Source organism: Ascaphus truei, chromosome 3 (assembly GCF_040206685.1).
Source record: "Ascaphus truei isolate aAscTru1 chromosome 3, aAscTru1.hap1, whole genome shotgun sequence".
Lineage (NCBI taxonomy): Eukaryota > Metazoa > Chordata > Amphibia > Anura > Ascaphidae > Ascaphus > Ascaphus truei.
Genome location: NC_134485.1, coordinates 7,424,877 through 7,442,442, shown reverse-complemented (window position 1 = coordinate 7,442,442; position 17,566 = coordinate 7,424,877). Strand labels below are relative to the sequence as shown.

The 17,566-nt window shown below is 50.5% G+C and overlaps 1 protein-coding gene across 3 annotated transcripts in view; it reads left to right on the top strand.

The window, feature by feature from the left end:
- The window catches only part of CD86 (CD86 molecule), a 72,559-nt gene that overhangs the window by 32,951 nt on the left and 22,042 nt on the right, over nt 1-17,566 (top strand). For all 3 annotated transcript variants that reach the window (XM_075593578.1, XM_075593579.1, XM_075593577.1), the window contains exons 2-3: nt 947-999; nt 8,152-8,499. In XM_075593578.1, the coding sequence (XP_075449693.1) occupies nt 960-999; nt 8,152-8,499 (388 nt within the window). In that variant the 5' untranslated portion in view covers nt 947-959. The remainder of the gene's footprint in view (nt 1-946; nt 1,000-8,151; nt 8,500-17,566) is intronic.

Sequence of the window (17,566 nt, the reverse complement as noted above, 5' to 3'; positions counted from 1 at the left end):
TTGGAAAATTGGGTACAAGGGATAAAGGGCCTATGAGTTTCAGATTGAAATAGAGCAGCTTTAACATCACCGAACATCAGCGAACGGCAGCAAACGGCTCACACCCCTTTGCTGCCCTTAGGCGGACAGCCTATGGCGCAGCCGTCGGGGCAACGCAGATGTACCCTGGGGTGGTAGAGATTGAATCTGCTGCAGCTGTGAACAAAAAGATCTGTGTCCTCTTTGCTCATTAACATCCCAGTGGGTGGGGCTGACGTTCCACAAAGTACAAGCACATGTTAACCATTAGCACGCTGGTCCTGTGCGGAGGGGAGCAGTTCTTGGGAAGCCCCATCAGGCCTTTGGGGCAACGCAGATGTACTGTACACTGGGGTGGTTGAGATTGAATCTGCGTATTGAAGCATTGTAGTTGGAATGTGAGAGAGAGGAGTGTGGTGGGCACTGGGCGAGTGGGCACTGGGCGAGTGGGCACTGGGCGAGTGGGCACTGGGCGAGTGGGCACTGGGCGAGTGGGCACTGGGCGGGTGGGCACTGGGCGAGTGGGCACTGGGCGAGTGGGCACTGGGCGAGTGGGCACTGGGCGAGTGGGCACTGGGCGGGTGGGCACTGGGCGAGTGGGCACTGGGCGAGTGGGCACTGGGCGAGTGGGCACTGGGCGAGTGGGCACTGGGCGAGTGGGCACTGGGCGAGTGGGCACTGGGCGAGTGGGCACTGGGCGAGTGGGCACTGGGCGGGTGGGCACTGGGCGAGTGGGCACTGGGCGAGTGGGCACTGGGCGAGTGGGCACTGGGCGAGTGGGCACTGGGCGGGTGGGCACTGGGCGGGTGGGTCCCCTACATAAATACCTCATCTGCTTTGCTACATTCTTGTACAAGGAACCCTTGGCCCATGAAATGAATGCCTTACTAGTCAGATCCTCTGATAACGTCCTCTTGTTTTTTTCTAGATAAAACACGACGATGAAGGTCGGGATGTTTCATCTGATGATTCTGTTCCAAGGTAAGTGGATTGTGAAATCGCGATAAGACGCTGCCCCGGGAATTGTAGTGATTGTAACATGCAACATACTACAGTATCAGAAAGGTTAAACTACATGTGAGGCATGTTAAGTGAGTCAATGTCTGATCCGTTACGCACCAGGATTATCCGTGTGGTGCGCGGGGAGGAATGTGGAATGATATAAACACGTAGTATCTCTTACAACTCAAACCATCCCTGGCATACAGGCACAATCAATGGAGGGGAAGCAGAAGGGGGGGGGGGTGATGGGGTGGGGGGAGTCACGCAGTTTGCCATGCCTCCTCCCCACCCCCCACATTTTGGACTGAGTGCTCTCCTTCCATGTTATGAGGGTAATGCCGATTAGGGCTTTGATAACATTTTCACTTGTTGATAATGGTTGTTGTTGGGAAACTCACAACTTTGCACAGGGTGACTGACAGCTTCTCTGGGGCCCAGGACTAGTCTCCACCTGAGACCCCACTGTCAGCAGCCCTGCGAGTTCCCCCTCTCTTTTTGTCACTCTTTCCTCTCGACCCCTCTTTCCTCCTCTTCTCCCCCTCTCGCATACCCTTTCTCTCACTAAACCCCCCCTCTCTCTTTGCCCTATCTCTCACTCTGCCCCCTCTCTCACTTTGCCCCTCACTAACCAGTCTAATTCTCTCTCTCACCCCTCTCTCACCCCTCTCTCAGCCCATCTCACCCTTTCTCTCATTCAACTCATTTCTCTCGCTCACCCCTTTTCACTCATGCACACTCTCTCAACCTCCCTATGTAACTCACATACCCACTCTCACTCCCTCTGCCCCCTCTCTCTAACCCCCTTTTCTCACTCACCCCTCTCTCTGACTCTCACTCAACTCTCTTCCACTCATCCCTATCCCTTTCACATATGCCTCCCCTCACCCATCCCTCTCTCTCACTGATCTCTCTCTCACTCATCCCTCTCACTCACCCATCCCTCTCTCTCACTGATCTCTCTCTCTCTCACTCATCCCTCTCACTCACCCATCCCTCTCTCACTCACCCATCCCCCTCTCACTTACCCATCCCTCTTTCTAACCCATCCCTCTTTCTAACCTATCCCTCTCTTTCACCCATCCCTCTCTCCCTCACTCACCTCTTCACTCACTCCCTCTCTCACTTATTCCCCCCATTTACTCATTCCTTCCCTCATTCTCTCCTCACCCTCTTCCTGATAATTTCAGCGGCCCTGGCTCTATGTTCCCAATCTCTTTGATGTACAGTATCAGGTTGATGTACAGTATCAGGTTGATGTACAGTATCAGGTTGATGCACAGTATCAGGTTGATGTACAGTATCAGGTTAATGTACAGTATCAGGTTGATGTACAGTATCAGGTTGATGTACAGTATCAGGTTGATGTACAGTATCAGGGTGATGTACAGTATCAGGTTGATGTACAGTATCAGGTTGATATACTTGTTTAAGGTTTTCCAGCCTTAATATTGATCATCAAATAATGTATGTACTGCATAACCCCGGGGTGTGGGAGCGTCCCGGCTGTGGGAGCGTCCCGGCTGTGGGAGCGTCCCGGGCGTGAGAGCGCCCCGGGCATGAGAGCGTCCCGGGCGTGAGAGCGCCAGAGCGCCCCGGGCGTGGGAGCGCCCCGGGCGTGAGAGCGCCCCGGGCGTGAGAGCGCCCCGGGTGTGGGAGAGCCCCAGGTGTGGGAGCGCCCCGGGTGTGAGAGCGCCCCGGGTGTGGGAATGTCCCGGGGGTGAGAGCGCCCCGGGTGTGGGAGCGCCCCGGGTGTGAGAGTGCCCCGAATGTGGGAGCGCCCCGGGTGTGGGAGCGTCCCGGGTGTGGGAGCGCCCCGGGGTGTGGGAGCGCCCCGGGTGTGGGAGCGCCCTTGGTGTGGGAATGTCCCGGGTGTGAGAGCGCCCTTGGTGTGGGAGCGCCCCGGGTGTTGGAATGTCATGGGTGAGAGCGCCCCGGGTGTGGGAGCGCCCCGGGTGTGGGAGCGCCCCGGGTGTGGGAGAGCCCCAGGTGTGGGAGCGCCCCTGGTGTGGGAATGTCCTGGGTGTGAGAGCGCCCCGGGTGTGGGAATGTCCCGGGTGTGAGACGGGTGTGGGAATGTCCCGGGTGTGAGAGCGCCCCGGGTGTGGGAGCGCCCCGGGTGTGAGAGCGCCCCGGGTGTGGGAGAGCCCCAGGTGTGGGAGCGCCCCGGGTGTGGGAGCGCCCCGGGTGTGGGAGCGCCCTGGGTGTGAGAGTGCCCCGAATGTGGGAGCGCCCCGGGTGTGAGAGCGCCCCGGGTGTTGGAGCACCCCGGGTTTGAGAGCGCCCCGGGTGTGGGAATGTCCCGGGGGTGGGCACGTCCCGGGTGTGGGAGCGCCCCGGGTGTGGGAGCGTCCCGGGTGTGAGAGCGCCCCGGGTGTGAGAGTGCCCCGAATGTGGGAGCGCCCCGGTTGTGGGAATGTCCCGGGGGTGGGCGCGCCCCGGGTGTGGGAGCGTCCCGGGTGTGGGAGCGCCCTTGGTGTGGGAATGTCCCGGGTGTGAGAGCGCCCTTGGTGTGAGAGCGCCCTTGGTGTGGGAGCGCCCCGGGTGTGAGAGCGCCCCGGGTGTGGGAGCGCCCCGGGTGTGGGAGTGCCCCGGGTGTGGGAGCGTCCCGGGTGTGGGAGCGCCCCGGGTGTGGGAGCGCCCCGGGGGTGGGAGCGCCCCGGGTGTGGGAGCTCCCCGGGTGTGGGAGCGCCCCGGGGGTGGGAGCGCACCGGGGTGTGGGAGCGCCCCGGGGTGTGGGAGCGCCCCGGGTGTGGGAGCGCCCCGGGGGTGGGCGTGCCCCGGGTGTTGTTGGAAGATATAAAGTTACATGGTTAAGATCAGAAGGAGAGCTGACAGTAGGATGAAGCAAATGGAGCAAATGAGCCTGATGTTTACGTGTCAATATTTACTAAACTGCACAAGCAATTCTCAGAGTAGGGTGGTACTAGGGGAGTGGGGGCCAACCCCAATCCTCAAGAGCTACCAGCAGGGGAGATTTTAAGAATATCCCTTCTTCAGCATTGGTGGCTCAATCAGTGCCTCAGTCAAACACTGAGGCACTGATTGAGCCTCCTGTGCTGAAGCAGGAATATCCCTAATACCTGAGCTGTTGGTGCCCCTTGAGGACTGCCGTTTGCCGCCCCTGTACTCAGGGTACTGAGTAGCGCTGCCATTTAAATGTGTATACTCCCCAACTTATCTCCCACAGTCTTATTAATGAAGAAGTGACTTATTCAAGAAAAAAAGATCCTTCCCTTCCTATTTTTAGAGCATGTAATATTGCTCATGTTTCTATACACAAGGCCCACAATGCTTTGCCCTTTTCCTTTTTTTAAATTTTTTTTGTATTAAAATTAATTCCTGGTAAACCATGTAGGGCAGTGGGTTTCAGCCTTTTTTTGTGGCTAAAGTGGCAATCCACGTCATTTTGTTCTTCATTTTTAACATAGGATTGAAGCAGGGGGTCTCTGGAGCTGAACCCCATTAATTTCAGCCCCTGGACCCCCAGCTTCCGGCTATACTTAGCTCCATATGGGGTGCCGGCAGTCGCTCCAATCAGCTAACTGGGTTCCTGTAATGGTGGATTTTCAAAGCTCCCGCGCTGTGCGGGCCAATAGGACGCAGAACCTGATAACGTCACGGCTTCCTATTGGCCCGCAGTGCAAGGGTGCTTTAAACTTTGCCAATATAACTCACTACGGAAGTCCCAAAGCTGATCAGAAGGAGGGGGTCCCAAAGCTGAAATTAATGGGGTTAAACTTCAATACAGCGTTAAAAAATACATGTAAAAAAAGAAGTCACATGAAGTGCTCCTTAAATGTACCATGTTACTATATTGTGAAATGATGTGGAACCCCAACCCTCTCCAATAGCGCGTCTGAGATCAGATGCATTGTAAGGAACCCCAACCCTCTCCAATAGCGCGTCTGAGATCAGATGCATTGTAACAAACCCCAACCCTCTCCAATAGCGCGTCTGAGATCAGATGCATTGTAAGGAACCCCAACCCTCTCCAATAGCGCGTCTGAGATCAGATGCATTGTAAGGAACCCCAACCCTCGCTAATAGCACGTCTGAGATCAGATGCATTGTAAGGAACCCCAACCCTCTCTAATAGCGCGTCTGAGATCAGATGCATTGTAACGAACCCCAACCTTCTCTAATAGCGCGTCTCAGATCAGATGCATTGTAACGAACCCCAACCCTCTCTAATAGCGTGTCTGAGATCAGATGCATTGTAAGGAACCCCAACCCTCGCTAATAGCACGTCTGAGATCAGATGCATTGTAAGGAACCCCAACCCTCTCTAATAGTGCGTCTGAGATTAAAAAATACTGAGTTAAGAGCTAAAACTTTCTAAGAAATCCCACATTTCCTCGCTCAAGTCTCTATTTTCGCAATGAATCGCAGCTCAGTTACATTTTGCAAATGCTAAGCATTTTTTCTTCTCCTCTTCATAAAACCCCATATTATAGGCTCACATTGGAAGTTAGCATCATGAATGAAATTGTGCAGTGAGTTTTGACTAGGATGTGACTCAGCTCTAACTGACTCACACCTTTTTTCGATGCGAAAAAAAGGGCCAATTTTGCATGATTCACAATCTCAGGCAAGAACTTTGCACATCTCTACTTACAATTTCTTGAAATCAGGGACTTTGACCATGGATCGCAAGCCCCCGCCCCCCCCCAGATGCATTGTAGGGAACCCCAACCCCCTCTAATAGCATGTCTGACATCATATGCATTGTAAGGAACCCCAACCCTCTCTAATAGCGCGTCTGAGATCAGATGCATTGTAAGGAACCCCGACCCTCTCTAATAGCGCGTCTGAGATCAGGTGCATTGTAAGGAACCCCAACCCTCTCTAATAGCGCATCTGTGTGTCTATGTGTATGTGCTTCTAGGCAGACTGTGCTGAAGCAGGGAACGGAAAACTGCTTGGAATCTCGAGAACTTGGAAATCTTGGACCACACATTGAATCTGACTAAACTGAGCTGTGTCAGGCTTTATAATACCTCTGGGGTTCATTCCCAGAAAACCTGCAGCCCAAACAAAAAGCCTGAGCGATCTACCTAGCAACCATGCTATGCCACTCACATGCTTGCCAGTACTGTGTAGCCTGGCACTGGGAGCTTCAGCATAGCAACTGGGCATGTGCAACAAATGCCAGCTTCACCCACTTGTCATGCAAGGCCTCAAAGTCTGGGAAGAGTGACAACTTCCCAGGATGGCTTATTGAAGTTTCTTCCTTTACCCCTCCTTGCTAACAAATGGTTTAACACTTCCATATCCTGGATTGCCTTTGAAGCTTAGAGGGCGGAATAGCCACTCTGTCTCCCATGCAAATGGATTTTTATCCATACTGGATGACCCCCTCTGAACATTACTTTAATAAAAATATAAACCTTGGTGACTTTCATATTTACCCCACAGTTCATTCACAGGTTACAGCATATATACGTATAATGAAAACCTTTAATAAAATATACTTTTCCAGTGTCTGATGTTTTCTGTAAAACTGTAAAAGTTTCTCTCTCTGGTGTCAGGTGGGATAGGATAAGATGAATATACTCCCTCATCCTATTAACCTTATACCTGGCCACACTATAGAAACTAACTTTAATGTTTTACACACAATACTAGCCCTTATAGTTTTATAACTTAGCTGGGCATCTACCTCATCAATCCCCCTTATACTAGGGACCCTGTGTAGGTTGCAGTAATGCATTAAACCCTCATGTCCCATTTTCCTTTCCAGTCTGTGCTGAAGCAGGAACCCTGGTGGTGAGCCACAATAACATTCCCAGAATTAGAGTTTGACTGGAGCAATGTGCTTTAACATACCCGAGAATCTCACTTGATTCCCGGATAGGTTTTTGGGGAAAACTATAACTCTGGACCCCCGATACATAGCCACATTCTGTAAAGACTTTCTCTGACAAACGCACCCTGAAACTTACCGCCTAGAAATCTCCTAGTCCTAGCACCTTGGGAAAGGAACAAACATAAAACATCTTTATTGTCGCATAATTTGCACACAGTCACAGCAATACATATATGAAAGTCAGGTCCAAGAGCTGACACTCTAGGACCTCAAAACATGGATCAGGGGTAACCAAGTGGGTTTGACCTTTATTAGTGAGCCTGGTTAACCCCTAAGAAAGGGAAGGGCCCTGCAGTACTGGAGTAGAGAAGAGAGGGGGGTGGTGCTGAGGGAAGGGGAGGGCCCGGCTTTCAGCAACTCATCAAAACTCCGCCCCCCACCCGGCATCCTCCAATCACAGCCCGGCATTCTCCTGCTATCCCCGCTCCCATCCAACATCCTTGTCAGATCTCCGTCCACCGCTCGGCATTCACCTGCAATCTCCGCCCCCCGCTTGGGAGGGCAGTCAGCATCCTCCACTCTCCGCAGCCCTAAAAACCGGGACCCCAACAAAAAAACGGTACATTTTGCTAATTAATTGGAAACCGGGACAGAGCATGAAAAACCGGGACTGTCCCAGCTAAACCGGGACATCTGGTCACCCTAACTGTACCTGAAGAGGCCCCTTTGTCACATTATAAGCTGTGCATGGGGATCCGAAACCCTTTCATGATTTACAACTCCGATATATGCGTGTATTGTTACATACACAGTAGATGAGGTTGAAAAAAGACACGTCCACAGAGTTCAATCCTTGTTAGGTAATAATCTTATATGTATAGTCAGTGGTCGACAAATCACCAAAAAATCTACTCGCCGAACAAAAAAATCTACTCGCCACCTAGTACCACACGTGTGCTGCTTGGGCCAATAGGAGCTCGCCACGATGTTAAATCCACTCGCCCAGGGCGTGTAAATGTATAGGTTTGTCGAACACTGTGTATAGTTATATTGGATATCGGGTTTCCAGGTTGGTATTCTTAAAGACAGAGAAAGATGACCGCTCACTTCTCCATAGAACTTTAGCTCTGTTTTTCCTGTATTATTTCACCCAGTGTCGTTCCCCAAAACATTTTTTTGGGAGAGATTGCTCCTTAAACACACGTGTGCCATGATACTGTAGGTTTGCAACAAATAGTTCTTATTGTACACATCATTCTGTAGTTATACGGGTTGACAACGATACTGCTGAGAGTGTTCTGTGATTTATATTTATCTCCATTTAGGTATTTCAGAGACAACTACACAGGGAACTGCATTTGTAGCCGGGATGGCTGAACTCCGGTGCAAAGTCAACAATACAGAGCAATTGGATGTGGACAGAATATCTTATCACTGGCAGAAAGAAACTTCCACAGGACCTGAGGCCATGTTTGAAAAAACACATAATAAATTGGTAAAAGAAAATGTCCATAAGAAATTTCTGAATCGGACTATGATTTTAAACACAAACTGGGACCTATACTTGTACAACATTACCATAGAAGATGAAGGGAAATATTCCTGCCACATAATATTGAAAAGGCAAAAATGGGATGGAATTCACCGTTCAACTTTTGTACTAAAAGTAATCGGTAAGTTAGGATATTCAAGTGCAGAAAATATTGTAATCACTTAAAACAGAATTCTATATGTATTTGATGTTTTGATGAACCCATTATTTAGGCTAGAAAAAAAAGGCCAACCTGAGGTTGGTGTACAAAATAAAGAAAATTGGACTTGGTAATAATATATGCACCTGGATTAAAAACTGGTTAAAGGACAGACAACAGAGGGTTGTCATAAATGGAGCTTTTTCAGGTTGGGCTAAAGTCGTGAGTGGAGTACCTCACGGATCGGTACTGGGATCCCTGCTTTTTAACTTGTTTATTAATGACCTTGAGGCTGGGATCGAGAGCAAAGTCTCCATCTTTGCTGATGATACTAAATTGTGTAAGGTCGTAGAATCAGAGCAGGATGTAATTTCTCTTCAGAAGGACTTGGAGAGACTGGAAACGTGGGCAGGCAAATGGCAGATGAGGTTTAATACAGATAAGTGTAAGGTTATGCATTTGGGATGCAAGAATAAAAAGGCGACTTACAAATTAAATGGAGATACTGTATATTGGGGGAATCCTTGATGGAGAAGGATTTAGGAGTGCTTGTAGACAGCAGGCTTAGCAATAGTGCCCAATGTCATGCAGTATCTGCAAAGGCAAACAAGATCTTATCTTGCATCAAACGGGCAATGGACGGAAGGGAAGTAAACATAATTATGCCCCTTTACAAAGCATTAGTAAGACCACACCTTGAATATGGAGTACAATTTTGGGCACAAATCCTAAGAAAATACATTATGGAACTAGAGAGAGTGCAGAGAAGAGCCACCAAATTAATAAAGGGGATGGACATTCTAACTTATGAGGAGAGGCTAGCTAAATTAGATTTATTTACATTAGAAAAGAGGCGTCTAAGAGGGGATATGATAACTATATACAAATATATTCAGGGACAATACAAGGAGCTTTCAAAAGAACTATTCATCCCACGGGCAGTACAAAGGACTCGGGGCCATCCCTTAAGGTTGGAGGAAAGGAAATTTCACCAGCAACAAAGGAAAGGGTTCTTTACAGTAAGGGCAGTTAAAATGTGGAATTCATTACCCATGGAGACTGTGATGGCAGATACAATAGATTTATTCAAAAAAAAGTTGGACATCTTTTTAGATGGGAAAGGTATACAGGGATATACCAAATAAGTATACATGGGAAGGATGTTGATCCAGGGATTAATCCGATTGCCAATTCTTGGAGTCAGGAAGGAATTAATTTTTCCCCTTAATGGGGTTTTTTTGTTTGCCTTCCTCTGGATCAATAAGTAAGTATAGATAAAGGATAAAGTATCTGTTGTCTAAATTTAGCTTAGGTTGAACTTGATGGACGTACGTCTTTTTTCAACCTCATCTACTATGTAACTATGAAGCAAGCGGTTCGGCAATGGCTGGGGCACCAAGTCGTAGGAACGTAGATGTTTCCCCCCCCCACGCATCTGCTCTCACCCCCTTCGCGCCCCCACCCTTACCTGACCTATGTCTTTTTTCAACCTCATCTACTATGTAACTATGTAACTATGTAACTATGAAACACTGCTCCCGTGGACAGAAATTGGTTATAGAAGTAAAAGTGGGATCTATTAATATTTTTGTATCTGCAAAGAGAGCAAGATTTGGCAAAACTGTTAATGCCCGAAGAAAAGGACCGTGAACAGTTTCCTAATATAATAATAATAATAGCAGCCTCCTATTCTCCAGTGTTAATAATACTGTATACTGGAGCATTTACACATTAGAGACTGCCTGTCTGCACGAGTTACTCTATTTAATTTATTTTTAAACGTTATCACATTTTCACTTTGGTAATATATGTTTTAAGTACTTGTTATTAAAGGTTAAATTTTAAATTTAGGTAGTGTGCATTTGAGTGAATTTTCTTTGGAGTACAGGCCCCTGTACCCCCCACTTTCTCTGATTCACTTCAGTTCACAGTTGCACCTACTTTTCATTATCAATTGAATTTATTATCATTATCTACACAATTAGTATGGTTTAGTTGATCACTCCCTTATCCCCCCTTTTTTTTGTACAGTTATTAGGGGACTTAATGTGTTACATTAGTAGTTCAATGTAATAATACCTGAATTTTCTGAAATATCAAGCGTTCTGTCCTGCACATTGCAGCAGCCACTTCACAGGAAGCGGGGCTATTTGTGTCTTTTTTGTTTCACTTCGCTTATTAAACACAAATAAAACAATTTGAACCGTCATCTTGTTATTAACTAAGAGAACTATCAAGATATGTCCTAACAGTAGACGAGAGAGGGGGAGAGAGGTGTTCACAAGTGCCTCCCAACAGCCGGGACTTTTTTCTACCTGTCCACGTCCCAAGATATTCCCTAGTTGAGTCCCGGGAAAAGCACAGTGAGTACTACTCACTGGAGAAAGAGCAGGTGTAACACGAGCATGAAGCAGATGGAGAGTTTGGTATCAACTTTAGCACTTGCCAAATGGCTTATTACTGGACAAGTCCCTGAATGTAGGTGTCACCAGCTAGACTGGTACTATAGACACATACTGTACACGACTTCTTGTATTAGATTGGGTATGTGTACACACATATATATATATATGTGTATGTGTGTATTTGTTTTTATATATACATATATATATGTGTGTGTGTGTGTGTATTTGTTTTTATATATACATACTAGCTGAGAGCCCCGGCGTTGCCCGGGATGTTTGTGGTGTGGGGGTGGCATTTGGGTGGGGAGTGGTCCACGCGGCCCATGGCAGTGTGCGGTGGTACTGCTGCTGTGGCTGTACTGATGGTGATTGTATCGGTGTGCTGATTTGGGAGGGTTTGTTGCTGATGTGGGGGTGCGGATGTGGGTGTGCCAATGGGGAGGTGCGAAGGTGCCAATGTGTGGGTGCTGATGGTGTTGATGGGGGCTGGGAATGGTGGGGAGCCGAGAATGCCAGTGTGCTGGGGGGGGGGGGGGGGGCATGGGATACTGGTGTGCTGATGTGGTGGTGCTGGGGATAGTGTATGTGTGTGTATACGTGTGTGTGTGTATATATACACACGTGTGTGTATACATGTGTGTATACATGTCTGTGTGTGTGTGTGTATACATGTTTGTTTGTATACATTGTGTATGTGTACGTGTGTGTGTGTATACATGTGTGTGTATACACGTGTGTGTGTATACACGTGTGTGTGTGTATACACGTGTGTGTGTATACACGTGTGTGTGTATACACGTGTGTGTATACACGTGTGTGTGTGTATACACGTGTGTGTGTGTATACACGTGTGTGTGTGTACACGTGTGTGTGTGTATACACGTGTGTGTGTGTATACACGTGTGTGTGTGTATACACGTGTGTGTGTGTATACACGTGTGTGTGTGTATACACGTGTGTGTGTGTATACACGTGTGTGTGTGTGTGTGTATACACGTGTGTGTATACACACGTGTGTGTGTACACGTGTGTGTGTGTACACGTGTGTGTGTGTACACGTGTGTGTGTACACGTGTGTGTGTACACGTGTGTGTGTACGCGTGTGTGTGTGTGTACACGTGTGTGTACACGTGTGTGTGTGTACACGTATGTGTGTGTACATGTGTGTGTGTACACGTGTGTGTGTGTACACGTGTGTGTGTGTGTACACACGTGTGTGTGTGTGTGTACACACATGTGTGTGTACACACGTGTGTGTGTACACGTGTGTGTGTGTGTACACGTGTGTGTGTGTGTGTACACGTGTGTGTGTGTGTGTGTGTACACGTGTGTGTGTGTGTACACGTGTGTGTGTGTGTGTACACGTGTGTGTGTGTGTACACGTGTGTGTGTTTGTGTGTACACGTGTGTGTGTGTACACGTGTGTGTGTGTGTGTACACGTGTGTTGTGTGTGTACACGTGTGTGTGTGTGTACATGTGTGTGTGTGTACACGTGTGTGTGTACACGTGTGTGTGTACACGTGTGTGTGTGTACACGTGTGTGTGTGTGTACACGTGTGTGTGTACACGTGTGTGTGTGTGTGTGTACACGTGTGTGTGTGTGTACACGTGTGTGTGTACACGTGTGTGTGTGTGTACACGTGTGTGTGTACACGTGTGTGTGTACACGTGTGTGTGTACACGTGTGTGTGTGTGTACACGTGTGTGTGTGTGTGTGTACACGTGTGTGTGTGTACACGTGTGTGTGTGTGTGTACACGTGTGTGTGTGTACACGTGTGTGTGTGTGTGTGTACACGTGTGTGTGTGTGTGTACACGTGTGTGTGTGTGTGTACACGTGTGTGTGTGTGTACACGCGTGTGTGTGTGTGTACACGTGTGTGTGTGTGTGTACACGTGTGTACACGTGTGTGTGTACACGTTTGTACACGTGTGTGTGTGTGTGTGTACACGTGTGTGTGTACACGTGTGTGTGTACACGTGTGTGTGTGTACACGTGTGTGTGTGTGTGTGTACACGTGTGTGTGTGTGTGTGTGTGTGTGTGTACACGTGTGTGTGTGTGTACACGTGTGTGTGTACACGTGTGTGTGTGTGTACACGTGTGTGTGTGTGTACACGTGTGTGTGTGTGTGTTACACGTGTGTGTGTGTGTGTGTGTACACGTGTGTGTACACGTGTGTGTACACGTGTGTGTGTGTGTACACGTGTGTGTGTGTGTACACGTGTGTGTGTACACGTGTGTGTGTGTGTGTACACGTGTGTGTGTGTGTACACGTGTGTGTGTGTGTACACGTGTGTGTGTGTGTACACGTGTGTGTGTGTACACGTGTGTGTGTGTGTGTGTGTGTACACGTGTGTGTGTGTGTGTACACGTGTGTGTGTGTACACGTGTGTGTGTGTGTGTGTACACGTGTGTGTGTGTGTGTGTACACGTGTGTGTGTACACGTGTGTGTGTGTGTGTACACGTGTGTGTGTGTGTACACGTGTGTGTGTGTGTACACGTGTGTGTGTGTGTGTACACGTGTGTGTGTGTACACGTGTGTGGGGGGTGGGGTGAAGGGCAGGGCCAGGGGGGGGGTGAAGGGCAGGGCCGGGGGGGTGGGTGAAGGGCAGGGCCGGGGGGGTGGGTGAAGGGCAGGGCCGGGGGGGGGGGTGAAGGACAGGGCCGGGGGGGGGGTGAAGGGCAGAGCCGGGGGGGGGGGGGTGAAGGGCCGGGGGGGGGGGGGTGAAGGGCCGGGGGGGGGGGGTGAAGGGCCGGGGGGGGGGTGAAGGGCAGGGGGGGGGTGAAGGGCAGGGGGGGGGGGGGTGAAGGGCAGGATCGGGTGAAAGGCCAGGGCGGGTGAAGGGCCAGGGGGGGGGGTGAAGGGCCAGGGCGGGGGGGGGTGAAGGGCCAGGGCGGGGGGGGGGTGAAGTGCCAGGGTGGGGGGGGGGGGGTGAAGGGCCAGGGTGGGGGGGGGGGGGTGAAGGGCCAGGGCGGGGGGGGGGTGAAGCGCCGGCCCGGGTGAAGCGCCGGGCCGGGTGAAGCGCCAGGCCGGGTGGGGTGAAGCGCCGGGTGGGGTGAAGGGCCGGGCCGGGGGTGAAAGATCTCTTCCCGTGCGGTTACTTACCTCGCACCGGGCCGCGCTCCTCCTCGGGTTCCTCGGCGGTTCCCCCCGGCGATGCGGAGCTGAGACGCTCAGGTGAGGGGGTGTGTGGGCCGCGGCCCGTGCAGCTCCCGACAGAGACAGCTAGGCCTGAGAGCCGGAGCAGCGCACGCGGGGATGGGGAGCTGGGGGCGCGGCCTCTAGGCCTGAAGGTGAGAGCGGCGACAGCGTGCTCTGGGGGGGGGGAGCTCCGGGAGAGCGGGTGATGTTGAGGTCCCGCGGAGTGGTGATAGGGGGTAGTTCCGTTGTTGCGGGCCAGCGGCCAGGAAAGGGGGGGGGGGGGGCGGACAGAGGTTGAGGAGGGGGGTGAGGGGCTCCGGAGCAGCATCGTGCGGTGGATGTTCGGGTGAGTGGGGGGGGGGGGGGTGAGGGGCTCCGGAGGAGCATCGTGCGGTGGATGTATGGGTGAGGGGGGTGGGGTAGTTTTGGGTGTGCTCCGGGGATGTTCGGGTGAGGGGGGGGGGGTGTGATGGAGCATCGTGCGTTGTATGTTCAGCAGCGTGCGTTTGCTGTTGGTGTGAGGGGGGGGGGGGGGTGATGGAGCATCGTGCGTTGTATGTTTGGGTGAGGGGGGTTGGTGATGGGCTGCAGTAGCGGGAGAGCTGTGGCGTGCGTTTGTAGTGTGCATGAGGTTGGGGGGGGGGGTGATGGTGGAGGGGGGTGCATGAGGTTGAGGGGGGTGGTGGTGGAGGGGGGTGCATGAGGTTGGGGGGGTGGTGGTGGAGGGGGGTGTTTGTAAGAGGCAGTGCGGTGAGTGTTAGGTGCTTAGAAGCATTCCCAAAGGTCACTGAGGGGTGGGACAATGTGGCAGTGGTGTTGGCCAAAGGCCAATGAGAGTCAGTGAGGGGTGGGACAGTGGGGTGAGGGGTGGGACAGTGTGGCAGTGGTGTTGGCCAAAGGCCAATGAGAGTCAGTGAGGGGTGGGACAGTGGGGTGAGGGGTGGGACAGTGTGGCAGTGGTGTTGGCCGAAGGCCAATGAGAGTCAGTGAGGGGTGGGACAGTGTGGTGAGGGGTGGGACAGTGTTGAGGTGGAGTGACAGGCCAAAGGTGCAATGCGATTGGCCCTAGGGACACAGGGCATGCAGACAAACATACAGACATTTCAGAAATATATAGTAGATATACACACCACACATACATATATACACACCACACATTATATATATATATATATATACACATATATACACACACACACACACCACACATATATACACACACACACACACACACACCCTGCAGCCCGTTTTTCACACACACACACACACACACACACACACACACACACACACACACACACACACACACACACACACACACACACACACACACACACACACACACACACACACACCCCCCTGCAGCCCGTTTTTCTCACACACACACACACACACACACACACACACACACACACACACACACACACACACACACACACACACACACACACACACACACACACACACACACACACACACACACACCTTGGTGCTGTCTGGTGGCTCTGCAGTTGCAATGCCGGGCAGGCTGCAGCCCCATTGGATGGGAGCGGTCACGTGACCGCTCCTCTGCTTCCCCTCAGAGGTTTTTTTTTTTTTTTTTAAATGAGCTAGCAGCCCTTGTTTCCCGCTGCTGGCGGCCCTGATCGCGGCGCCCCTCTAGCCAAGCCGCGGCGCACAGTTTGGGAAACACTGCTGTACCTGATTCGGCAGTCTGTGGTAGCAGACGTGAAGGTTTTGATAGCTGTGAAGCGTGGCCCCAGAACAGGTTGAGGATTAGAGGATTAGGTGTTGCAAAAGCAAAGCGTGAGGGGTGGGACAGTGTGGAAGTATTAGGGCATTGGTGTTGGACGCAGGCCAATGAGAGGTGTGCGGGGGCGGGCATTGGACGCAGGCCAATGAGAGTCAGTGAGGGGTGGGACGCAGGCCAATGAGAGGTGTGCGGGTGCGGGCATTGGACGCAGGCCAATGAGAGTCAGTGAGGGGTGGGACGCAGGCCAATGAGAGGTGTGCGGGGGCGGGCATTGGACGCAGGCCAATGAGAGTCAGTGAGGGGTGGGACAGTGTGGCATTGGTGTTGGACGTAGGCCAATGAGAGGTGTGCGGGGGCGGGCATGGCCTGAGCAGGAGTGACAGGCCCAAGGTCCAATGCGATTGACCCTTGGGACGCAGACATACAGTGATTTCACAAATATATAGTAGATATATATATATATATAAAAACAAGAAGAGAGAGAAAGCGCACGCCCCATAGCATAAAACTGTGTGTTTAATATTAAAAAGGGGAAGGGAAGGAAGGGGGAAGGAAACGCACTCACAAGATAAAAATGGTATTTAGGCAATTTGTGATAATATCACCACCATCCGATATCTTTGCTGCAAACGTCCGCACGTATATGCTCCCTCAGGGCTGCGTGAAGGAATCGTAGCTCACCGGATACCAGGGGTGTTGTTTGCCGCCCGTTGGTGACGAAACGCGTCAGGGACTCTGATAGCGCAATTACGTCACTACGACGCTGGCACGCGCACGAGGCCTCATCAAGCGTGGGATACATTCGGCGGCCATTCAGAGTGGAGAGGCGATTCTCTGATATTTTGTGGACTTAATCTAGCCGGCAAACAACACCCCTGGTATCCGGTGAGCTACGATTCCTTCACGCAGCCCTGAGGGAGCATATACGTGCGGACGTTTGCAGCAAAGATACCGGATGGTGGTGATATTATCACAAATTGCCTAAATACCATTTTTATCTTGTGAGTGCGTTTCCTTCCCCCCTCCTTCCCTTCCCCTTTTTAATATTAAACACACAGTTTTATGCTATGGGGCGTGCGCTCTCTCTCTCTCTCTTCTTGTTTCTAAATACCCCTGGATGTGGTTCATCCTATGTGAGAGCAGCCGGAGACCCCTTTACCAGCAATTTCATCTAATATTCATGGACTAATATCAAAGGACTGGTTGGATTTTTTTTATATAATTATATTTTTCCTTTACACTTTTGCACTGCACTATATTTATTCTGTTAAGTCTATTGTGATACACATTATTGTTTATGGGTACATATATTTAGATTAGATTTTATTAGTTTAATCACAATATTCAGCTTATATCACTTTAGTCACTATTTAGGAATATTTCACCATTAGTTTTACTCTGGCGCTACATCTTTTATATATATATATAGAGGTATCAGTACCGTGTTAGCCGAGCTTCAATAATCAAAAAATATATAGATGATACCGTTCTGTTGCTAACGAAATGCTTTTATTTGTGCGAGCTTTCGAGATACACTGATCTCTTCTTCCAGCGATGTTACAATGTATGAAGTAAGCAAAGGGTATACTTAAAAACAGTTTCTCTTGGAATGTTATCTATGCTTGTCCTTCCCCCGGTGTGGATGAGATTTATGGCTAGAGGTGTTGAATGGTTCCTGAAAGTAAGTGATGTAAGAGTGTGTGTGTGTGTGTGTATCTGTGTGAATATAAATGAATGGAGAGCCCAC